General features: G+C 48.7%; 1 protein-coding gene across 4 annotated transcripts in view; it reads left to right on the forward strand.

Annotated features, from left to right (window-relative positions):
* The first annotated feature begins 4,190 nt into the window (after positions 1–4,190).
* Positions 4,191–23,170, forward strand: part of NOTCH2 (notch receptor 2) — a 93,860-nt gene continuing 74,880 nt past the window's right edge. For 3 of the 4 annotated variants that reach the window (XR_008483656.1, XM_054285594.1, XM_054285593.1), the window contains exons 1-2: positions 4,191–4,260; positions 14,652–14,733. Coding sequence is in view for 3 of the 4 variants with exons in the window: in XM_054285594.1 (XP_054141569.1) it covers positions 14,663–14,733 (71 nt within the window). In the remaining variant the exon portion in view is untranslated. Of the gene's footprint in view, positions 4,261–10,274; positions 10,317–14,651; positions 14,734–23,170 lie in introns of those variants that run through there. The other variant, XM_054285592.1, reaches the window with a different exon arrangement.

A 23,170-nucleotide genomic window follows, 5' to 3' on the forward strand; every position in this document is an offset into this window, starting at 1 on the left:
CTGGCATGCCCGGGCTGTGCGTGTGCTGGGAGAGGAGCGGGATTTGCCTGCTGCCAATCGCTGCTGTAGCTACCTAGAGGCTGCTCAAGGTCAAGAGGAGAGTTACAGATTCCTTCTTCTTCAGTCAGCCCTGGATACAGACCCAAAAAAGGGAACCCAGCGATTGTGGTGAGCAGCTGTCCCTTCCTTGAGCCACGGCCACGCCACGGTGCCAGTGTCATTCATTGCAGAGCTGGCTGTGACCCCCAGGGTGACCACAAATCCCTCTCCTGTTCCACTGCTGCCCAGAGCCATTTCGGAGCTTAATGGCCACTCTGTAGGTCAGACCAACTTTGGTCAAAGCTGCAATTTAACTCCATCTGCAATTTAAATCCTCCAGGGGCCGAAGAGCAGGCAGCTGAGGCAGAGGGTACAAATTCCCCTGGGATTAGCAGCACAGGGAACAGGGAGCCCAGAGCATTCCTGCAGGGCTTGGTGCAGGAATGCCTTTGCACTTCTCTGTTTCTTTTTAAGACAGGCTGGCTGGCAGGTAAGGTAATCGTGGCATAAGCCAAGTCATGTGGATGTTAAGAGTTTGCAGATGAGCCACAGGACAAGCTATTTGCAGCACAGGCACAAGGCTGCTAGCCCTGAGGATTTTGTTGGAAGCCTCTCTCCCTCCTGCTTTTCTTAAACCTCTTGGCTGCTGACATCTTGTAACTGTGAAACACCCTCAGCTCCCATTTTAATGGGGTTCCAGCCTTCCTGATCACAAAGGAGAAAGCTGGAACATTTGACTCAAGCATATTTGTCCTAAGGACCCCCAGATGAGGGCAGGTTATCTGGGATAAATGCAAAGTTTATCTGGGACAACATGTAAAACCAGGGATACAAGGCAGGCACTGGGGTGTGGGCTGAGCTGAGGTCTGAATGCCTGAACCACCATCAATGCCACTGAAAATTACTGCAAGAAAACAAAATTTATTCTGAGCAAGCCAATACAAAGCTGTTGAAATCAGCAGTTCCTCCAAGGTGGGGGACAAAGAAGTGCCATGGTCCTCACTGACCAGGTACAGACGCACCAAAAGCACCTCAGAATGTTCAAAAGCACTTTGCCTTCTGTGAGAGGAGCAGGGGTGAGCACTGCAGAGCCCCCAGCACATCTGCCTGGCAGAATTCCCTGGCTGGAGGGAGGTGAGGCATTTGGGATCTGGGGAGCTGCTGCCCCTGGGAGCTTTCTCTGAGAAAAGTGCGTGGATCCTCTGTGGAACCAAAATCATGGCAGACCGAGACTCTGAGTGGAGTCACGGGGAGGGCCTGATCCCCCGGTCTTGGTCAGACAAAGTGCCAGGATTCCCCTTACTGCTGGGGCCGTTTAACAAACTCTGCCTGCTCAGCTCTCCTAATCCCTGTGCTGGCATCGCTGCCCGTGCCCCAGTGCACCCAGCCCTGTGCCAGGCACCCTGCCCCACCAGCAGCTGGGGCTGGGTTCCCACACCTGGGGGAGACACTGGGGGCAAAGAGGGGCAGGGCACGGTCAGAAACCAGGCAGGACTGCAGGAAACCTTGCAGAGCTCTCCACTTCCAGTGTCTTCTCTGGGTGGGGAGCTGGGGCTCAGGTGGTGTGTACTAGGGCTGCATGAAGATGAAGCAATGCTCAAACACATTTCTAACTCCTCATAAATAAAGGATTTATAGCCTAACGACAGGATCATGAGGACAATGGGGAGCTAACTGAGGGACTTTGGCGTGGGGACACAGTGGGGCACCTGTCCCTGTCCCCTTTCTGCTCTGCTCTGTGCATTCCCTGCTGGCACAGGCAGCTCAGAGAAGCTTGGCCCTCACCTTCCTGGCAGCAAAATCCACTCTGTCCATCCAGATTCAGTCACTCCCAGCCTCTATCATGCAGAGGACCCACTGCTGGCTGCTCTCAGCCCTTTTATCTCCCCAACAGAGCTGCCATGGGATGCTTTCTCCCACGAGCAGCTGAGTCCATGTGCACCATGAGCGCGGAGCAATCAGCAGGTTCCCCAGAGCTGCAGCAGGGGAGCAAAGCCTTCCCTCTCCCTGGCTGGATTCTCCCACTGAGCCTCAGCTGCCAGCTGGAGCTGCTGGCTCCCAAGAGCTGTGCCAGGGAGGCCATGGAGCCTGTCCCTGTGCTGGGGCTCGGAGGCTTTGCTCAGGCCAAGGGAAACAAAGTGGAGGATGAGCCACTTCAGGGTCAGGGGTGATGAGTAATGCTCAGCTCCGAGGGGAGCTGCAAGTGGCAGCTCCTGGTGAAACACCAGAATTCCTCCTGAGTTTGCACACTGGGGGCCTGGCCTCACCTCAGCAGGTGAGGAGCTGCAGGGAGGGCGGTGGGCCAGGAGCAATCCCATGGAATGGCCATGGTGGCTGTGAGGCACAGCCGCCTGCCCACGAGCAGCTGCTGGAGCAGAGAGGGAGGCTCTGGCAGCTGTGCAGGATGGAGGGGGACTTGCCAAGGGGTTACACTGGAATACCTGGAAAAATCATAATGGGGTTAGGGCGCTGGCTGTCCAGCCCCACGCCTGGGAGGGACTCCAGATCTGGAGAATTACAAGGGGAAAACAGTGAGGTTTATTCATTGCCCCTCTCTCCCCCAGCCCCGGTACAATCCTGCCTTCACGGGCCAGGCTGCCGTGTCAGCACTGCGCACAAAGGGCTCTCAGTCCTCGGAGCCCGAGCCAGGGCAGAAGGATTTTTAACGCTTTAAATGATAGCCGAGGACTGGGAGGGATCTTGGGGCTGAATCCAGCTGCTGTCCTCCTGAGACCTCTTCCGTGGGAACGCAGGTCTCCTCTCGGAGCAGCTGCGGGGGTGAGCCGTGGGGCAGTGAGCTGGTCCGTCTGTCCAGAAGCTCCCCTGCTCGCTGGGGTTTGGGATTTCCCATCCCGCTGGGCACAGCCCGGATCTGCTGCCTGCGCCCCACATCTGGGCGAAGGGCAGCGCAGTGTGGCAGCTGCAGAGCCCCTGTCCTCTCCTGTTCCTGCCACCGCCGCCACCACCCTGCTGGGGGACACCGTGTCCTGCCGCCCTCGCTCTCCACTGCCCACCCTTGCTGCCATCCGCTCCCATCCCCACTGCCTCCCACCTTCCTTCCGTGACCCCCACGGTGCAGCTCTTCAGTCCCCATCAGTCCCCATTGCCCTCATCGCCCCCAGCCCCGGGACCAGCCTCGCTTCCCCATTCCCCCATTCCCGGATCCATCCCCGCTCCATTCCCCGCTCCATTCCCGGTCCATCCTGGTCCATCCTGCTCCATTCCCGCTTCATCCCGCTCCATCCCCGCTCCGTCCCCGGTCCATCCCTGCTCCATTCCCGCTCGATCCCCGCTCCATTCCCAGGTCCATCCCCGCTCCATCCCCGCTCCATCCCTGCTCCATTCCCGGGTCCATCCCCGCTCCATCCCCGCTCCATCTCTCTCCATCCCGGTCCATCCCGCTCCATCTCGTGTCCATCCCCGCTCCATCCCCGCTCCATCCCACTCCATCCCCGCTCCATCTCTCTCCATCCCCCCTCCATCTCTGTCCATCCCCGCTCCATCCCCGGGTCGATCCCTGCTCCTGCTCCATCCCCGCTCCATCCCGTGTCCATCCCTGCTCCATCTCTCTCCATCACCGCTCCATCCCCGCTCCATCCCCTCTCCATTCCGCTCCATCCCCACTCCATCTCGGGTCCATCCCCGCTCCATCCCCTCTCCATCCCCGTTCCATCCCTGCTCCATCCAGCTCTATCCCGCTTCATCCCCTCTCCATCCCGCTCTATCCCGCTCCATCCCTGCTCTATCCCCGCTCCATTTCTCTCCATCCCCGCTCCATCCTCGCTCCATTCCGCTCCATCCCCGCTCCATCCCCGCTCCACCCAGCTCCACCCCGCTCCATCCCGCTCCATCCCCGCTCCATTCCAGCTCTATCCCCGCTCCATCCCGTGTCCATCCCCGCTCCATCCCGCTCCATCCCACTCCATCCTTCTCCATCTCTCTCCATCCCTCTCCATCTCCGCTCCATCCCCGTTCCCGCCCCTCGTTCCCGCTGTCGGGCGCCCCCTGCCGGCGGTCCGGGAGGGCGGGGCGGGGCGCGGCGGAGGAAGCGGGGGCGGCGCGCACGGCCGTGTCCCTCCGCGCGGGGCGGGCGCCCAGATCCCTCCGCCGAGCCGGTGGCGGCGGGAGCGGCCGTGGCCATGGCCCGCGGAGCGGGGCCCGCGCTCGCCGCGCTCCTCGCCCTGGTGCTGGCCGTGCTCCGCCGCGCCGAGCCCGCCGCCGGTGAGTGCCGGGGGGCGCGGGTGGGTGGTGGGGGGAGGCTGCGGCGGGGCGCCGAGCGAGGGGCGGCGCGGGGGGCACCGGCCGCGCTCCGCCGCTCGCCTCCCCCGCGCTGCCGCCGGGGACGGGGACCCGCGGCCGGGTGACATCGCGCGGGGGGCCCGGCGCCGCCGCCGCTTTGTGCAGCGGCCCCCGAGGGACGGGCGGGAGGGGGCGGCGGCGGCGGCTGAGCCCCGTGGGAACGGCGCTGCCGGAGCCCCCGGAGCCGCCCCGCGCTGCCCGGCCGGGATGCGCCGCGCCCGGGGAGCGAGCTGCGGAACGGGCAGCGAACGGGAGGAGAGGGCGTGCGGGGCTCGGCGCTCCGCATACCTGCGCCGCGGAGCTTTGTGTGCGGGGACATTCCTGCACACACTCGGGGAATCTCTGCCGCGCCTCCTCCTCCTCCTCCCGCTGCTGCTGCGATAAAGCCATGTGTGCACATCTGAGGGAAGTGCCGCTTTTGGGCACTGTTCCCCTGCGCGCTGGCGTTATGTGCGAGGCTTGTTCATAGCCACAAGCGAGGGGATCTGGTGGAGGTTGATCTCATGGCATTTGCACAGCTCCTGCTCCCGCAGTGAATCCTGCGCGGTCCCGCGCCGCGTTAAAGCTATCGAGGAGCAGCAGTCATTGATTGATTGTTGCGTGCCTTCTCATTCCTTCTTTTTGCTCTTGAGAGGTTAGACTGCTCTTCAGATGACTTGAGAAGAGTGCAGCGATGGGAGAAAGTATTAGTGGAAGTCGTTTAGGGATGAGCGAGCAAGACACTGGTTTTTTGTTGTTCAGTATGGTTTTGGAGTGGAAATTGTTGAATGTGGCGTTTTAGCCACCTCTTGCTGGTTTGGATGCAGAATAGTTGGGTCAGTCAATCGATCTGTTTTGACTTCGAAATGGCCAGATTAAAAATGGTCAGTATTTGTCTCCTGGGAGAAATGTTGGGGTTTTTTCCAGTAATCCCCTCTGAAAGCCGATTTAGTTTTGCTAATATGTTGCAAGAAGGTGCTTGGAGTTTTTTAAAAAAGCTGTTTCACAAATGTGTTTTGGCTAGGCTTGTTCAAAAGGAGAATTAAAGGGTCTTTCAGGGGTAGGTGTCTCAGAAATATGCTTTTGTGGTAGCATGGACTTGTGGTGCATTGTAGCACCGTCATTTCTGGAAATGGCTTACCCAGCCCACTAAGATGGCAAAACACTGATTTTGCAAAGACTAAATGTCGTGTCCACTTAGTGAAACTGTACTTTCATAGGAACAATTTGGCAGCTTATTGCTGGCCCTTTCCCTGAGGGGCCGAGAGAAGCAGCTGTGGCATCACCTGTTGTCACTTGCCTGGGTACTCTCGCCCGAGGTCCTCCCATGCTGCCGAGATTTTTTGCCTTTGTGGGTGAAATCTCTTCCTGGTGCTGAACAAAGGGCTGGTCGGCAGAGGTGACAAATCCAGGCTGAAAGTGACTCCTGTCGTTGTGAGATGCTGACCTGCATCTGCTCGGTATCGCTCCCTGGGAGTGGGAGCTGCGCCTTGAATTAATGGGAAAGGGAGAGATGAAGTCACCGAAAGGGTATTTTCGGGTGCACATTCAACTGGCTTGATGCTCTTGTGCAAGAGAGGGCAGGTACCTGATGTCAGCCCTCTTGGTCAATAAAGAGGAGGCTCCTGGATGCGCGGAGCGCTCCGCTTTGCGCTGCTCAGCCCTGTCTCATCATGCAGGCGCCCTGCTGCAGCAACTCGCTTTTCCAGTTTGGTTTTGCAAAGGGCTGCACTCGGAGGTGCAGTAAGCTGGGGTGGGGCAGCGACACCTGCGCTTTTGGTGAGGATCCTCACCCGATAATTGCTGGGAACCATTCCCGTCTCTTCTGGGCCGGCTGTCGAGCCCACCCTAATTACCCGCTGTCGTTAATTACCGCTGGTGCTGTGTCTCACCAGGCTGCCTGCCAGCCGTGTTTCGGACAGGTTACAATCCACCTTCAATCGACGCTGTGCTGGCGTGGACTGCAGACTGAGGTCTTTGGTATTCACCCAGTGAAATTTGGAGGACTTCAGATAACGCTGACAGTGCTTGATATGGATTTGCTAATGGGAGAGCGAGTTCGACTTGATTTTTTTGGAGGTGTTGCCATCTATCAAATTTGTTCTTATCAAAGACGCTGATTTAGACTTTCAAAAGGGAGCGTTATGAAAATCTGGCTCGCTCGCATCACTTCCTGCAGGGCATCACTTAGTCAGATTATAAATACGTGAAGATCCTCCTGCTCCCGTTCTCAGGACTTGAATCCTTGGGAAAGGAGGACTCACGCCTCTGGTGGCATTTGAATGTCTTTCAGTGGATGGGTTGGGTTTTGTCAGCTTCCACAGCTACTTCCCTCCCTAATTTTATTTTTATTTTTTTAAATTATTTGCTGCTGTTGCAATAAGTGGGTGATTCCTTCGGTAGATCCTGTTCGGGTTCTCCCATTTCCCAAGCTGGTGTCTGTGCCACGGAGAGTATGGGGGGCTGCCTTTGAGCCCAGGACCAGGAGTAGATGGAAAAGCAGCAGCAGGACTCTGGCAGCCTGTTTCTGCTGGGAATCTATTTTACTCAGCATCAAACCCAAGCAGTTGTTGTAACTGCCCAGGTAGTACAGTAACTGTGCAGTAGCTCCAGGTGTAGCATCGTTTCCTTTGAGTTTGTCCTCTTGGCCAATGGCTCTTCAGTGGAGCATGGGTACAGTGATGACTGTCACCCCTCCTTTGGGACACCTTAGGGAAACAGCATCCACCTTATGGGAAAAAGAGCTTTCCTAAGCACGTGTTAGAAAGTAATTTTGTGGATTTTTTTAATGCCCTCAGTTTCTCTGAATTAGTTTTGGAATCGTCTCTCCAGCAGAAGTCGAGGGCTTGTCTAGAAGTAGTGCTTGTATCATTCTGAGCAGGGTCATCTGAGATCTGCAGAAATAATCGTCTGTTCTGTTTAGAAAATAGTCTGTTCCTAGGGCACATGTCCTTTTTTTAGACTGCCATGGGGATGAAAAAAGAGCTTTGTATCTCAGAGTGGCACGGGCGCCTGCTGTTTGTTCCATGCAGCAAGCAAGCCCTGCTCCCGCTCTGCCGGGGCGCCGGGACAGCATTGCTGCACTGCTCAGTGTTCATTTAATGATGAAAGTTCACATTTCTGCACGGGGACCATGCTCAGCCTTCACTTTAATTATAAAATTTAACATTTCTGCATGGGCACGCATGCTCAGAGTTCACTTTAATGATAAAATTTAACATTTCTGCACAGGCACACATGCTCAGCCTTCACTTTAATTGTAAAAGTTAACATTTCTGCACAGGCACACATGCTCAGCCTTCACTTTAATTATAAAATTTAACATTTCTGCATGGGCACACATGCCCAGTCTTCACTTTAATGATAAAATTTAACATTTCTGCATGGGGACCGTGCCCAGTGTTCGCTTTAATGATAAATATTTCACATTTCTGCATGGGCGCACATGCCCAGTGTTCACTTTAATGATAAAATTTACCATTTGTGCATGGGCACACATGCTCAGCCTTCACTTTAATAGTAAAGATTTACCATTTGTGCATGGGCACACATGCTCAGCCTTCACTTTAGTAAAGTTTTAGCATTTCTGCACAGGCACACATGCTCAGCGTTCACTTTACTATTAAAGTTTTAACATTTGTGCACGGGCACACATGTTCAACATTCACTTTAATAATAAAATTTAACATTTCTGCACGGCACACGTGCTCAGCGTTCACTTTAATAAAAAAATTTAACATTTCTGCACGGGGACCATGCTCAGTGTTCACTTTAATAATAAAATTTAACATTTCTGCACGGGCACACATGCTCAGCGTTCACTTTAGTGAAGTTTTAACGTTTGTGCATGGGCACACATTCTCAGTATTCACTTTACTAAAAGATTTCACATTTCTTTATGGGCACATATGCTCAGTGTTCACTTTGCTATTAAAGTTCTAACATTTGTGCACAGGCACAGATGCTCAGCCTTCTTTTTAGTAAAGTTTTAACATTTGTGCATGGCCACACATGCTCAGCGTTCACTTTACTATTAAAGTTTTAACATTTGTGCACGGGCACACATGTTCAGCATTCACTTTAATGATAAAATTTAACATTTCTGCATGGGCACACATGCTCAGTGTTCACTTTAATGATTAAATTTAACATTTCTGCATGGGCACACATGCTCAGCGTTCACTTTAATAATAAAATTTAACATTTCTGCACTGCTTAGCCTTCACTTTAGTAATAAAGATTTCACATTTCTGCACGGGCACACATGCTCAGCGTTCACTTTAATAAAGATTTAGTGCTGCAGAATGACGGAACACTTGGGAGAAGAGGCGAGCATGGCTCCCGCCTGCCAGATTGCCATGGAAACACCAATACCTCTTCAGCTCTTTAATTGCCTTCCCTACATTTTTTTGTTGAAAACTTTTTTTTTTTTTTCCTTCCTAACTAAGTGCTTTATGTTGCAGTTCTGGATTTTAGGCATTTTGGCTTTGTTTGGAAAACTGCAAGTGGGGAAAGGCAGAGGACAGTAGGGGAGATGGAGAGCACGGTGACTGACAGTCTTTCAAACTGTGCTGCAAGTTCATCCTAAATTCAGTTTCTATTACAATGGGAGTTTTTATCTGTAGTTTTTCAGCAGCAGCAGTGTCACATGAACTGTAGCTGCATCTGATATACGTATCAGTGTTCCTGCAGCTTCCTGGGCCTGAGACCCCAAGGATGAAATAATTCAACCATACCTGTGAATCCACAGAATGGTTCCCAGCTCTGTTCTTAGGAGGGTTAGTTAGTAGTTGTTGCTGGTGTTTGGAATAGAGATTTGGGCCAGATGTTGGCAGGGCATGAGGTTCTGCATGTCCAAGAGCTTTGTGTAGTCAGATTGGGTGTTGGCATCCTCCAATTAAAAAAAACCAAGCAAACCAAAACCGATTAATTTCTTCATGTTTACAGGCTTGTTCTTCTGAAATCCACTTAAATATGTTTCTTTTCAAAATTTTTTGCACTTGTCTAGAGCCTTAGTGAAAGAAACCAGTTTAGATACTAAAGTTTTCTCTCCCAAAAGGTGTTGGTTGAGTGCCTTCACACTTCTCTGAGCTCTGCTTTGCTTCTCAGTTGATGAGTTTTGCATTATCCAATTGATTTCAGGCTTTTGTGTGTAAAAACAGTGTGGAGATGTCTTAATCTGATTAAAGCAATTCACTTTGCAGACTGTTTCCATGCCCTGTAGACAAGCTTTGTCTTTAACTACTACCCTCAGTGTGTGAAGTGCTAACTGGTCAGCTTGTTTAAATTCCCCAAATGTTAATGGTTTCTAAATCTGAGCTGGGTATGAGGCTTTGCTGCTTTTTCACAGGGAAGATTTTTACCAGTTTGCTTCCTTCCCCCTGCATGTGCCTGCCATAGGAAAAAAAGAAAAAAAAGAAAAAGCTATTTTCCTATTTTCAGCTAGCTGGTATTTACTAGTGGTTTCTTCCCTGCTATGCAATCTCGCTGGAGCTGTAATCTCTTGAGGTTAGTGAGCAGCGTAATTAGTCCTTTGTGGTTTTCCTCCAAAATTTGGTTATCTTTGGGTATTCTCCCCATATGCACAGTGCTGCTTACTCCTTACCAGCCCTTCCAGCAGTTGTGTGCTGTGCTGCTGTGGAATTTTGTCCCTTTCTGCGCAGGGAGGACCTTCCTGCAGAATGTACCTCGTGTTTCAGCATTAACCGCGTTCTTCACGCTCTGCTTTTCCTGAAGGGAAGCAGCAGCTGTCTTTCCCTCCCCTGGAATCTGAGACCCCCTTGATTTGTTGTGTAACTGGTGCTCCTCTGAGCTGATCCACCTCTGTGGAGCAGCCCTGAGCTGGGATTTTTCCATGCCTCGTCTTGTGTTGCTGTTGTTCGAGGGCTCCAAATCCTTTTTCCTCCTCTCCCTGCGCGCATAATGGGTAGCACAGTTGAACTGACAGCCTGATTCTCGTGAATCTCAATCGAGACAGAAAATTCACTGCCTGCATAAAGGTTGTAGGAACCTATTTTGTCCTTTACTTTCTGTCTAGTCTTAAATGTGTTTTTAGCTTGACTTTTTTTCCTACGTTCCAGTAGGTTGTTTTCCACCCACTCCCACAAGAAAGCTTTTGAACCTATGGGCAAGCTTTAACCATGTGGGACGAAGGTCTGGGCTCTGATTCTGAGTTTCTATGAACATAATGAAGCATTTATGGGCAGAAGGAGGAGAGAGGCACATGCAGTGTCCTCCCTGGAGAAAGCTGTACCAGCAGCTCGGCTGTGTGCTCTGCCAGGACATCGCTCTCCCCTTGCTTAAAATAAAACCTTTGGCCAGAGCCTGCACCTCCTGAAATGCAGGATAATCAACCACAGAGCTACAGGAAATCAGCTTTATAATGTCTTTCTCACAGCATTAATTGTTTTGGTATTTTTCAAATCTATTTCTGTTTGACTTTCTCTGAACTTGTGGGCAAGGAGTTTATTGGCATTACTTTCCTTTGGGTAGTTAGAACAAAGCCCTTTCAGACTTGCTCTGGTTATGGCTCGAGTTCCCTATAGCAAAGTTCTCTCAAAAGCTGAACTTTGACACAACTTCTGATCTTAATCCTGCACTATTTCTTTTCAATTTATAGCCCAGAAAATATTTGAATTTATAGTCGGCAGATGACGTGTGGAAACCAAATCACAACATCCAGAAAATCTTGGCGTCGTAAAGAACACTGAGGCAGAAACAAAACTTTTCTTTCCCCCCTAGATTTTAACTGTCTCTTTAGCCAGAAAAGAAAAATTAAATCTAGTCATAATTGTGCCCCAGTTGTGGCTTCAGATTTGGATGTCGAAAATTCCAGCGTTCCCTATAGTGTGCATTGCGCTCATTTTACAGCAGTGGTTATCTGGTTTTGGAAAATGGTCTTGGTGGGATGTGAAATGAGATGAAACCCAAACCAGGTTAGGGTTTGCATCTCAGTGCAGGCAAGGGTTGGTATGGACTCCAGGCTGGGTCTGTTCATCTTGGCTGCACTCAGGAGCCCTTTGCTGAGAATCCTTCAGCCTTGGCTGCAGTCACTGCTGGAAATTGGGTGCTCCTGTCTGGCATGGCCTGCCCTCTCCAGGAGAAACCAGTCTTTTCAAAACCAGGGGGTGTCTTCCCAATATCCCTGTGATGTGCCTAAAATTCACGCGGCCAACCTACCTTCTGGCAGGCCAGAAAACCACCACCAAGTCAGCGTTTCTGTTTGTGTTAAACACAGAAGAAAACTGTCAAAAGCAGCTGTCAGAGCCTTGACAATGTGCTGGTGCTGTCTATATATGGCTTCTAGAAAAGTGGCTTTATCTTTTCGAGGCAAGGCTGCCTTGTCTCATGCTGTACACACCAGAGTATTCCCAGCTCACACAGTGCTTGCAGCAAAACAAGCTTTTTGTGCTGGCTGAGGTAGGAGGTGGTTTCTGGCACTTTCCACTCTTGATCTCAACATGGTGGAGTAGCAGAGAAGTAGCTTTTGAAGTGATTTGTGTTGAAATGCCTTGGTTTTGCATGTGTTGTGAAATTTTTATGAAAGATATAGTGAAATACAGGAAGACAGTGCTTTGTGCACAGAAATGCTAATTTTACTGTGAGAACTGTAGTCTTCTATTTCCCTTGTGATTTCTTTTTTTTTCCAAGAGAAGTCACATGACTCTTTACTTATTTTACTATAGAATATGGCTACATTTACATTCATTTCAGCTGTAGTTGCATTTCAAAGCATGTCTATTCAGTCTAAAGCTGAAAAAGTACGAAGTATTTTTGTGTTTGTTTTCTTAGCTTCTTTCACTTCTGAATTACTATAGAGAAAATATATCCCATTGTCTCAGTGAAAGAACTCTAAAGGCTGGTAGTAGTTCTATGACCTGCTAAACAGCAGTTCAAGGTGGGAATAATTTGTCAAAAACCCCAGGAAAATTAATCATTACTTTGCTAAAGCCTCTCTGCTGTGTCTGTATTTGCCTCTAGCAAACCGAGTTGGAATCCTTGGTTGGGATCCTCCTTGCTGTGACCCCTCCAGGCTCTTGTTCCCCTCTGTGTGCCTGTGCTGGGAGGTGTTTTTGGCCAAGTGCTGGTTAAGCTTTTACCATGTGGGTTACAAAATCAACTGGCCGCTCAGTTCTCACTGGGGACGCGGGTACTCGACGAGATTACAAAATTGTGTTTGAAAGCGCGAGCACAAAAGAAATAATCCTCTGAGTATTTGCTTCACTGGCTCGATTCGTGCGGGAAGAATGGGAATTCAAGGTGCTGGGGTGGGAATCCCAAGGCTGGTTCCCCTCCTGGCTCTCTGCAGTGTGGCACAGCTCGCTTTACCCCACCCTGGAGAGCCCTGGGTGGGTGGTGGGAGTCCCTGAATCCCAGCACTCTCCCTTGGCCACACAGCATTTTCTCTTGGACACGGTGCAAGCCAGCCCTGCTAACTAGAGCTACTCTTTGCTGTGAGCACAAGCTGCTGCCGTGGTAGACAGCAGCAGATGAGCTTTGGAGTCAGAGCCGCGTGGAGGTTGCGGTTAAATGGGACAGAAATGGTCAGACAGGTGCAAGTGAGCCCTGCCTGCTGTGGGGAATGCCGTGCACAATCCCTGGCAGTGTTTCTGTCGCTTGGTAACCCTGACCTGGGGGTTATCTCAAAGGGGCTCAGAGTGGAATTTTGTTCATTTCCTGAGAGCTCTGCAGAAGCAGCGCCATCCAAGTGCCCCTTTTTCAGAAATCGAGTTAACAGCAGCAAGCATGCTTGTGTTGTGGGAAACACTGATACTCTTCCCGGGGATCTGGGTTGAATTTAACTGTATTCTCTGCAGGGATTGCAAGTGAAACGTTCCTATAGTGCCTCGTAGTGCGTGCGACCTGTTTATGTGCTCAGGGTTATTGAGAAATAACTCTTCAAGCCCTGGACTGCAGAAGCAGAGTCTGTTCCAAGCTGTCCAGTTGCTGGACTGAATTTGCTCGGGTTGCAGGGAGAGCTTAGTGGGACTGCTGTGTTAACTTTTCCCAGCCCCATTCCTTGGTCACCAGCACATCAACCTCAGGGGTGGTTTGCACCAGTTCTCCCTGATGCCCCTTGCTGAGTTTGTTTTGAAAATTTAGTACCACTTGAGGAGAGGAAAACCATCTTTATTTAAAAAAAATGAAGGGGAGGCAGTCAACCCTCCAACAGCTGGCTGACAAGGGGGCAGTTTGGGTGGTTGGATGTTATTGATGTCTTTAGGTGCCTTTAATTAAGGTTGGCTAAATGCTTTCCCAAATGCAATAAGGTTGTGGAAAGGGGGTCTCTAAAGGCATGGAAGGGTGTGAGGTTGGGGCCAGGAGACAGAACTGGAGGCTGGGAAGAGCTTGTGATTTCTGGTCTGTGGATAAGCTCAGGACAGGACCCAGCTGATGTGGTTCTGAGAGCTTTATCTGGTAGTTTGGTGCTATTCAAATGGCAGGCTGTGGTCTGGGTGGAATGGCTCAATTTTTGTGGCTCCAAAAGAGTTCCCATCCTTCTGGTCACGTTGGAGTGCTGCTTCAGGTCCCTGTGAAGGGAAGAGCACTTGCCAGAGCTGGAGGTTCCATCAGGACAGACCTCACTAGAGCTTCCTGTAGACTTGGGTACAAACTGGCTGGCCCTGAGCTGTGTCATGCTTAATGCCTTTTTAAAAGCGGCGGCAAAAAACATCAAGTGTGAGTTACAGAGCATCTCCTTAGAAATACCGAATTCTCTGCTGGAAGTTGTCAACTGGTCTGGTGGTTTCCATTTATTTGCCAACACGATCCTGCCTGAAGTCAGAGGGCCACAGCAGTACCTGTTGCAGCAAATTCTGGGTTGCTGGTGATAATCAGCAGGTCAGCTCATGAGGGACAGATGCCCTTATTTCAGTGCCAGGTACCCCTAGAGACAGTAAAAAAGAAGGAAAGGATTTGAGATTAAATATTCTGGAAGAAGGCTTAGGAGTAGCTGCTTTGTATTTCAGAGAATTTCAGTCCAGAATTTTGATCAGAAAGTGGTAGCTGAGGACACTTAACCCAAAGCATGCAGGTGCCAACACGAGTGTCTTTGGAGCTTGCCGAAGTTGCTGCTCACTTTGCTTTGAAAACCCACCTTCAAGAAATTCTGGAAAGATTTGGTTGCCTGATGAACAAATCTGTATTTGATTCTTCTTTCAGTCTGGCTCTTTTGATGCTGCCAGAGATGAAATCCAGCCATGTGATAGTGTCTTTGTTTTTGTTCCAGTCCTATAAAGTTTTCACTCCCCTGAATACGCTAATGAAGCTTTGACCTGACATGTATTGTAGCTATGGGTTTGATGGTTGTTTTCTTTTCTTTTCTTTTCTTTCAGCTCTGCAGTGTATGGATGACTCCAAGCCATGTGTTAATGAGGGAAAGTGCATTCCATATCAAAATGGTACAGGATATTGCAAGTAAGTTGGTTTCATTTCTAATCAATTTAATTACCCATTTTCTTTCCTTCAGGATCTTAGCCAGAAAGGAAATGTGATTTTTTGAGATTTTTCTTAAAGGGGTTCTTTCAGCATAACAGTTTTAGCACAGTTGGTGTTTCTTTATAATGGATTAATTCTTGTGTGCTAGCTTTTTGTGATGTAGGAGATCTGGGATTCTTGTTCAGGATTTGGGTTTGGATTTTGTCAGCTGGATTTCTTTGCACCAGGTTGGGAACTGAGGCCAAACTCATCATAGAGGTAAACTCTGTACCTTGTTTCCAGACCCACAAGCTAAGTTGAAACTTGCTCTCCATCTTAATAGCTCACCTTACTTCATAGAGCTCCAGCCTCAATTTAAATATTTTTGAGGTTTTTCAGAACTATTCTCCACTCTGAAGTGTGCCAATTCCCTTCTACTGCTTGAGAGCAAGTAATACATGTGAGTTGCTGAAACACACTAACAACCACCCCCCAACCAAATATCCACACTTGTTTGCATCTTGTAAATTGATTTTGGTAAGTGCTGACACCCATCTTCACTTTGTTGCTGCATGGGAAGCTCATCAGCAGGAGCTTTGGCAGGGTCTGTGTTATCTGGAAAACATCACGTCTATTTAAATGCAGTTCACCTTTCAAACTGCAGTACTGAGATTTTAATTTTTTTTAATAAAGTGCTATTTTGCAAAAAAAAAGAATGCTCTCTGTTTGGTTGGGTTAATTTACTATGTCTGCAGTAACCAGATTATTTTCTAGAGCTTGTTTACTTCATCAGTTCAAGTTGTGTCATTTTCTAGCATGCTAAGGCATTATCTTAGTGCCAGCATTCTTGAAATATTAGTGAATTTTCTCCTGTTGATTTGGCTCGGCTAACACAGAGCTGTGCTCCTCACACTTCTTTACACTTCCATCTCCCATAACCACAACCTTTAATTCTCCATTAATGTGGTGCATAGAGCTTGATGTACTGAAATTGCACCTGTGGCACACAAAGGGGAAATCATAATCTCATTGGAGGCTCTCCTCAGGTTTCAGATCAATACCTGATGTGCAGAAAGGCCACAGAAAAGCAAATATGTAACTTGTTATTCCCTGTAAGTTTCTTCTGAAATTTCTAACTGTTTCTGGTTCCTATTTCTTTCCTTTCCAGGCTTTTATATTGATGTCAGCTTAAAAGAGAGCAGGAACTTTTCCTGCTTTTCACTTCTATTTTGAGACTGAAACAAGAAATAGGTGTCTTCTGTAGGTCTTTCTGGTGTTTCCTTAAGCATGTTAGTCTGGAGCCAAAGTATGTAGGTCACAATAAAGGTAATAATCAAGACTGCTATTGATGTTGGTGCTGCTTTTACCTTCCTCAGGACATTTTCTCCAGCTTGCATGCTCCTCTTAACCGTGTCTTAGCAATTGTTTTTTACAGCCTCTGTTGGTTCATCTGATTAACTCTGCACTGTTTGTGGTGCAGCCCAGATCTTGACGCGTTTCCCTTATTACAATGGCAGCTTTGACCAGCGTTACATTTTTTTTTTAGCACACATTTACAATAATAATCATGCCTTCCTCCTTGTTGTGCAAAGTGTTCTTGCTGGTTTTAAACCTACCCCTCCTTCAAGAAACAGCTCAGCTCCTTTGCAGGTGCTGTATTAACTGGAAAGGCTAACAAAGAGCTGTATACGGAGATTACTAAGTGCCTTTTAGTTCTGGCTCAAGAACACATTTTTGCAGAAAGGAAGGAACAAAGTAGCAAAACCCACCTCAATTGTGGAGTGTCTACCTTCAGCAAGCTGATTCTTAGCATCCTGTTTTGGTTTTGACTTTTTTTTTTCTTTCCTGCACTATGAGGAACTCTGAATAGGGGAACTTTCTCTCCGGTTTAGTAACCTAAATGACTTTCTGAATTTTTGATGGTTGTGAGAGTAGAAATATTTTGCTCAGGAAAGTGAATTTATTACTAAAGCAAGTGGCTTGGCTTCTGAGTCTGCAGGATCTCTCAATGATTAGCAGCATCTCCACCCCTTCCACTTTCTTGAAGTTATCTGCAGTACTTCCTTTGCTGGGCAATAAGTTATTATAGCTGGCTCTCTTCCTCTTTCTGTGTCTCCCCTTGGCTGAGCTCTTTGTTGTAGTGTGTGGTCAGGCCATCCCGTCAGTCCTGCTGTCTCCTAGGTGAACTGCTGAGGGAGAACCTGCCTCAGCAATAACCAAATGTGATAAGATATGAGTAAGCACTGATAACAAAACACCTAGTCTGGGTCTTTTGCCCAGCGGTGGATGGCAGCATGCTGCTGAAGCAGCTTCCTTTGAACATCCTGTAGCATCTCCTCCATTAAAAAGGAAAGCTGGTTTTCTGCTGAGAAACCTTCGTGGTGTGTGTCTGGCATCTGTTATGGGAACAGTGAGTGTGACCCCTGTAAGGAAGCTGGGGTTGAGCTTTATCAGATTGCTGCTGTGAGTGCCCTTTAAGCAGCTCTGTTCCCCTGGTGACGCTGCTGGCCCAGGCTGTCCTTCTGTGGCACTGCTCACAAAGTTACTGCCCTCCTCTGACCTTGGTTTTATATTTAGAAAATTGCACATTCCTGTGTTTGCATCTTCCAAAGACAGGATTTTTTTGGTGTGTGAGAGCTCTTTTCTGCACTCATTCAGTGACTCTCATGGTGAGGATGCAGGCCTTGGTCCACAGAATATCTGTATCTGCAGCAGCACTGGAGGGGACCTTCCAAGCTTTCTTGGTCCTGCTGTGACAAAAGGCAGGTTCAGTTTGGAGTTTGGCTTTGCCCTGCACTGTGATGGGTGAGGTTTTTTCCCCCCAAAGCATCTCTAGGCAGCCTTTTACCCACTGCAGTGTCAAACACGAAGGAACCTTCTTGTATCCTCTGATATCCAAGGAGAAGCAGGGTAACAGTTCCTCGTTGCTCCATGCTGATTGTGACCACCAAAGCAAAGCCATTTCTTGTCTCCCTGCTGCTGGATGACTGGGAAGCAGTGGTGGGAAGAGCCCATGGGCAGAGCTGTGATCTTGCAGCGTTTCTGCAGCTGCAGCAGGCTGGGGAGGAAGGTGTGGGCACAGGGAGCTGCTTCCAGGACAGGCAGAGCAGAGATTTTGGCATGGCTGTTTCCTGAGCACGGGGATCTGCTCCCTGCACGTGGGTGCAGGATGGGGCAGTGCCTCTGCTTGGGATGGGGCAGGGCCCAGGAGCACAGAGTCTCCTGACTGACTGATTTCCCCGTGTTCCATAGCTGTGGCCTCTCCCAGCTTCCCACCCCTGTGGCAGGGAGCAGAAGGTGTGCCAGGGGAGAAGCAGAAGTGGGGAGGGAGTTGACATAGGGGTGCTGCAAGGTTTAGGGCTTTGGTGCTGCTTGTGCTTGGCAGGCTTTGAGGACTGAATTTCTGACCTTAGGAGTGTTGCAATTTGTGTATCCAGAAGGGATAGCTGTACCTCTGTGAAACCAAGAGCTGCTTTAACACTGAGGGCTTCTGTTACTCCTGATGGTGTAAAACACCTCAGAGCTGTGCTCAGTCAAATGGGGACGTGGAGTGCCAAAAGAACAGTCTCCTGCAGCACATCCCAAGCTGCCAGGGTTTGCACAGCTTTGTGTGCCCCTGTCCCTTCAGTTAGCAGCATTTCTCCCACTGTGTGCTGAAGTTTGTCCACATTTTCCATAGCATGATGCAGTTTATGTGTAGACTGGCAGCAGGAGGACCTCCAAAAAATGCCAAACTCAAAGCAGCAATGGCGTGGCAGTAAGGGACTTCTGTCTTAATTCCAGCTGACAGTAACTTCAACTCCTTGCAAGGTTTTGGCCTACTTTTCCTTCAAGATGGACCTTCATAAATGAATTTTAGCTTGGATTTAAGAGGACTTCTGGGGCCGAAGGCAAGATCCAAGACCGCAGAACTGCTTCTGAGACTGCCTCTGATATCTGCTTGGGATCTGTCTCCAGAGACTAATCACTCCTAGGCTAGTGAATGGGGAATACCCATAGGAGACCTTGTAGCAGGATGAGGTCTGAGAGTTTTCCAGAAGAGGCTAAATGCAGAAGTTGAGAAGTTGTCCCTTTCTGAGAATGGTCTGCCCTTTTCTGTTTCCTTCTGTCTCCTTTCAGAAGTTAAAGGAGACCCTTGAGACCAGGGCAGAGGAAAAAGGGGAGAGTACAGCACAGCTAGCTTTGATTCTGGGAACAGAGTAGTGATTTTCAGTCACGGTTTTTTATTGTGAGTTACCTGTGCGCGCCAAAAGCTCTTCAGAGCTCTGAATGGATGGAAAAAGCTGAATGTGTTCCGAGTGTGGCTGCTGCTGCTGCACTGTGGAGTGGCTCTGTGCAGAGGCACTTTGTGGGCTGGGAACAATGGCTGAGTGCTGCTGTAAAGGCAGGGCGGGGAGGCCGTCCCATCCCAGCGCTCGCACTCAGGGTATGACGCACAAACGGGCGCCTTGAGACATGGGAAGGAGCGTTTGTAAAGCGAACCAGAGAATCCTGTTCTGCCTCCTGAGGGGAGGTGTAGGTGTGGGAGTCAGAGCCCGGGAGCCACAGGGAAGTCTGGTTAAGATCTGTAACCGAATAGCTGGGACCCTTCTCGCCTCAGCCATCAGAGGGAATTTTTCAGCCTCTTCGATGGAGCATCTTCCAATCAAAGAGGAGGAGAGTTGGGGTGGAGGGCGAGAGGCAGGGCTACGAGGAAATGCTTCCCTCTGCCTGTTAAATTAAAACCATCTGCTTTCTTCTGTGCATCTCCAGATGATATCATGGGCCTGAGTAGAAAACTCCCATGAAAATCAAACATCTGGAAGTCTGGTTAGAATTGTCTATAAGGTGCATTTGAAGAGGCTGTCTCATGAATGTGCCCAGGCAGACACAGTACAGTAGATGAGGAAGTTTTTCCAACAGACCAGGCATATTTTCCACAAGTCTATTGAAAGCAGGGGAGAGCTAAGTTTTGGAAGGTAACTTTGGTGTAGTTCTGTGGCAGAAGAACCAAAAGCACAGCTTTTGTGGGTCTTCTGCTCTGATTTGCAGCGTTAGGTTGTTAGAGCGAATGCAGCTCTCTGCGTTTGTGGATACTTCAGATTTGGATAAATACCTTTGTTTTGTTTCTACGTCTCTTGTTTAGCTCCATGAGAGCCTGAGCTAAGGCAAATGCAGGCTGGAGCTGAAAAGGAGGAGGGGAAAAAAAAAAAGGCTGAGCTCTAAAGTATTTGTGCTGGAAAGTAGCCCAGAGAGAGTAAAGGAGAAGCTTTAATTAGAAGCAGCTGCATAGCTGATGCAGCCCACAGGACATTTTCCCATTTCAACCTCTCTCTAGCTTTCAAAAATCATGATTTGAATTAAGTTGTATGTGAAATTTGTTCTTAAAAGATTAAATTCCTGTTGAAGTAGGCTGAGAGACCTCATGTGCTTCCAGAAGGTGCCAGAACAAACTTCATCTTCCTGTTTCTTTTTCTGAGTGTTAAATGGAAAACTGAGGAGAAACAGTGGCTTTTATTTGGAAAAGATTTGGTTTCCTGTTCTGATCATGTCATTTGGAGCTGACACAAGCTGCTACAATTTTAAGCTGCTCTGTAGACAAGTGGGGTTTTTTTCCTCTCTAAAGAGAACTTGAAAGAGTAGGTTGGGATGAGAGCAGAGCAGGGGTGGTGGGAAGCTGGAGCTGCTGTTGGGCTTAATCATATCCTATAAAAAAGTCTGGACTTAGACTGCATGTTTTCAGTGTTTGCCTCTGTTCTTAGAGAAATGATGTGGTGCCCAACATGAATCAGGAGCAAATATTTGCAGTTTTGTCTACACCAGCATTTAGAGCTAAATTACTAGTATTTGTGCCTAGAAATGTTTTTGACAGGAGACATGGTTGAAAGTCTGGACTGTAGGTTTTTTGTTCTTTAACATTCAAAAAGGATTGCACTGAATTGCCGGAGGGCAAAGTTGCATCACTCTGTGACCAGGCACTTCTCCAGGAGGAGAACAAAATGGTTGGTACAAGGGCCAGGGATACCTGACCTACCATCTTTCCATGGGCTGGCATGTTTCTCCTTCCAGATGAAAAGAGCTGAAGTTAAAAGAGGTTTTGCGGTTCCCTGTCAGGAGCACTCCCCCATGTTTTTCTGACTAGCCTCAGAAGATACCAGAGCAAGCCTGGTCTTGGAGCGCTCTTCAACTTTGTACCAGAACATTTGTGTACAAAATGCTGTTTGTTTGTGGGTGATGGTTGTCTCAGAGCACATATCTCAGCTTTCCTTTTCATTCATACCAGCAATGCTCTTAATCAGTGTTTAGGCTCCCTTCTCCCTCTTGTCTAGGAGGAACAGCCAAATGCACCTTCCAGTGTCCCTGAGTGTTGGGGGTTGGAGAGAAGACATGTTCTGGGGGTTTATTTACTTGTGGACAAAACTTGAGAGGTTCCTCTAGACTTTCTGAATGAAAAAGCACTTTAGCACTTAAATTCTAGGGTGTTTTGGTTTATTTTGTACTTGCTGGTTTGTGTTCTGTTTTATTTTGTACTTGCTGGTGGAGTTGGAGGGGCTCTGATGAAATGGCCTAGGTGGGGTTTTGTGAAACTCTGCTTTGTTGCTCTTTCCTTCATGGTAAAGAGAGCTACAAGTGCGTGTGCTGTGCTGTCTGAGGAGCTTGGTGCAGTGAGAGAAATCCCTGTAACCACGACGTGTGAGGCTCTGCCTTGACCCAGCCGTGGGCTGCACAGGGATGTCCAGAGCCCTGGCCCAGCCGTGGGTGCCCAGGCAGGCTCTGAGCAGGGGCACAGCTCCGTGAGCAGCCGTGGGAGCTGAGCTGAGCCCCAGTCCTGGCACAGCTCTCTCTGCTGCCTGCCAGGGCTCGGGGGATCCTGCAGAGCCCTGCTGGCGCTTGGCAAAGCAAGGAGAGATTTGGATGCTGAAGGAAGCCCATAGCTGTGTGGTTAGGCCCAGAATAGCCCAGGACTGCCTCTCGTGTGATGTGGTGTGGCTCACGCTGACCCACAGCCTTGGGCTGCTGCACTGAGCAGGGCACAGGAGGCAGAGGAGGTTCTGCGTTGCTGCTGTCTCAGGATTTGCTCTCTGTGACTTTATTAATCCTGCCGTGCCCTGCAAAATCTCTCCTTTCATGTCTACTCTTGGGCATGGAGTTGAAAGTACTAAGGTATGGTGAAAGGAGCCTAATTTGGGTGTGGGCAGTGGTAAATTACAATTGTGCATGTATGACTTTCCTGCTTTAGACAGATGGCTAAAGCTAGTTAATAAATTTTAACATGAGAAAAAACAGTTGTGGTCATCTAGTAATGGCCCCTTGCATAACTTGGATAATAACCTCTGTGAATAGCTTTGTTTGAACTAGCGTGCAAACTCTCCCTGAAACAGCCAATCCTGGGCTTCTTTTAAACAAGCATGAGTGATGGAGAAATTCCACTACAACCTTAAATGCGTTCTTCCAGTTGTTTCTCTCTGCTGCTGAGAGACTGTATACAAATCTGTCTGAAAATAAAGATACTGCCCTATTTCTAAAGTGCATTTATCCAGCTTAGAGTTTTAAATGCTCAGTTCTGTTATCCCAGATCTTGTAGATTGGGAATTATTGTTAAATCTGTGTTTCATAGTGGACACTTTGAGTTTTTTGATTAGCTGTCTTGTTCCCTTTTCCCTTTGCTAAATAGACTGAGCCACCTGAGCTTTTCAATGTGGCCAGAGCTTTCTATTAATCATTACTGTTGGCTTCTTTGAATTCATTTGAGCTCTTCCCTCTTAAAGAGCAAACACCAGAACTGATGTAGTGGCAGTGCCAAGCATTTATCAGATGTAGCACAGTCTCATTTATTCCTTCTTGATATTTGCCATTTGCACATGTAAAGTATCCCTGGCCAAACTGTCATGCTAGGAATTCACATTTATCTGGCTGTTAGGAATCCCCAGAGCAAGTATGTTGTTCCCAGCTCAGTTTTCTGGTTTGGGGAGGATGCCCTATGTGTTTTGTTTCTAGATGTGTGACTTTGGAGTGCTAAAGTGCATTTTGGATGCTGACTGCCTTGTTAAGCATGTTTCTACTCTCTATCAACCACTTGTCTTCTCTGCTACCTACATATTTGACCAGCTTTGATGTTTTCCATTGTTAATAATCAATAGATGTCTTGAATAGCGTAGGAACAAAGGCAGATTCCTGTAGGATTCTGTTAAACACAACTTCATTTCCATTCTTTGTTTTTTCCACTAATTTTTAGAGCCTGTCTGGTTGGTTGTGGGGTTTTGTTGTGATGTTTTTTGGTTGTTTTCCTTTTTTTTTTTTTTTTTGATGGTGGGTGTTGTTGTTGATGTGGGTTTGCTCTTTTCTTCCTCCAATCTACCATACACTTTTAAGTTTGTAAGGAAAAAAACCAGCCTCTTTACTGTTCCATTCCTGCTTGAGGACTGGAGACTTTGTGTGTTTCTAGCAGTTGGAATCT

Source organism: Melozone crissalis, unplaced genomic scaffold (assembly GCF_028551555.1).
Source record: "Melozone crissalis strain CALT ecotype California unplaced genomic scaffold, PUWL_Pcris_2 ptg000045l_1, whole genome shotgun sequence".
Taxonomy (NCBI): domain Eukaryota; kingdom Metazoa; phylum Chordata; class Aves; order Passeriformes; family Passerellidae; genus Melozone; species Melozone crissalis.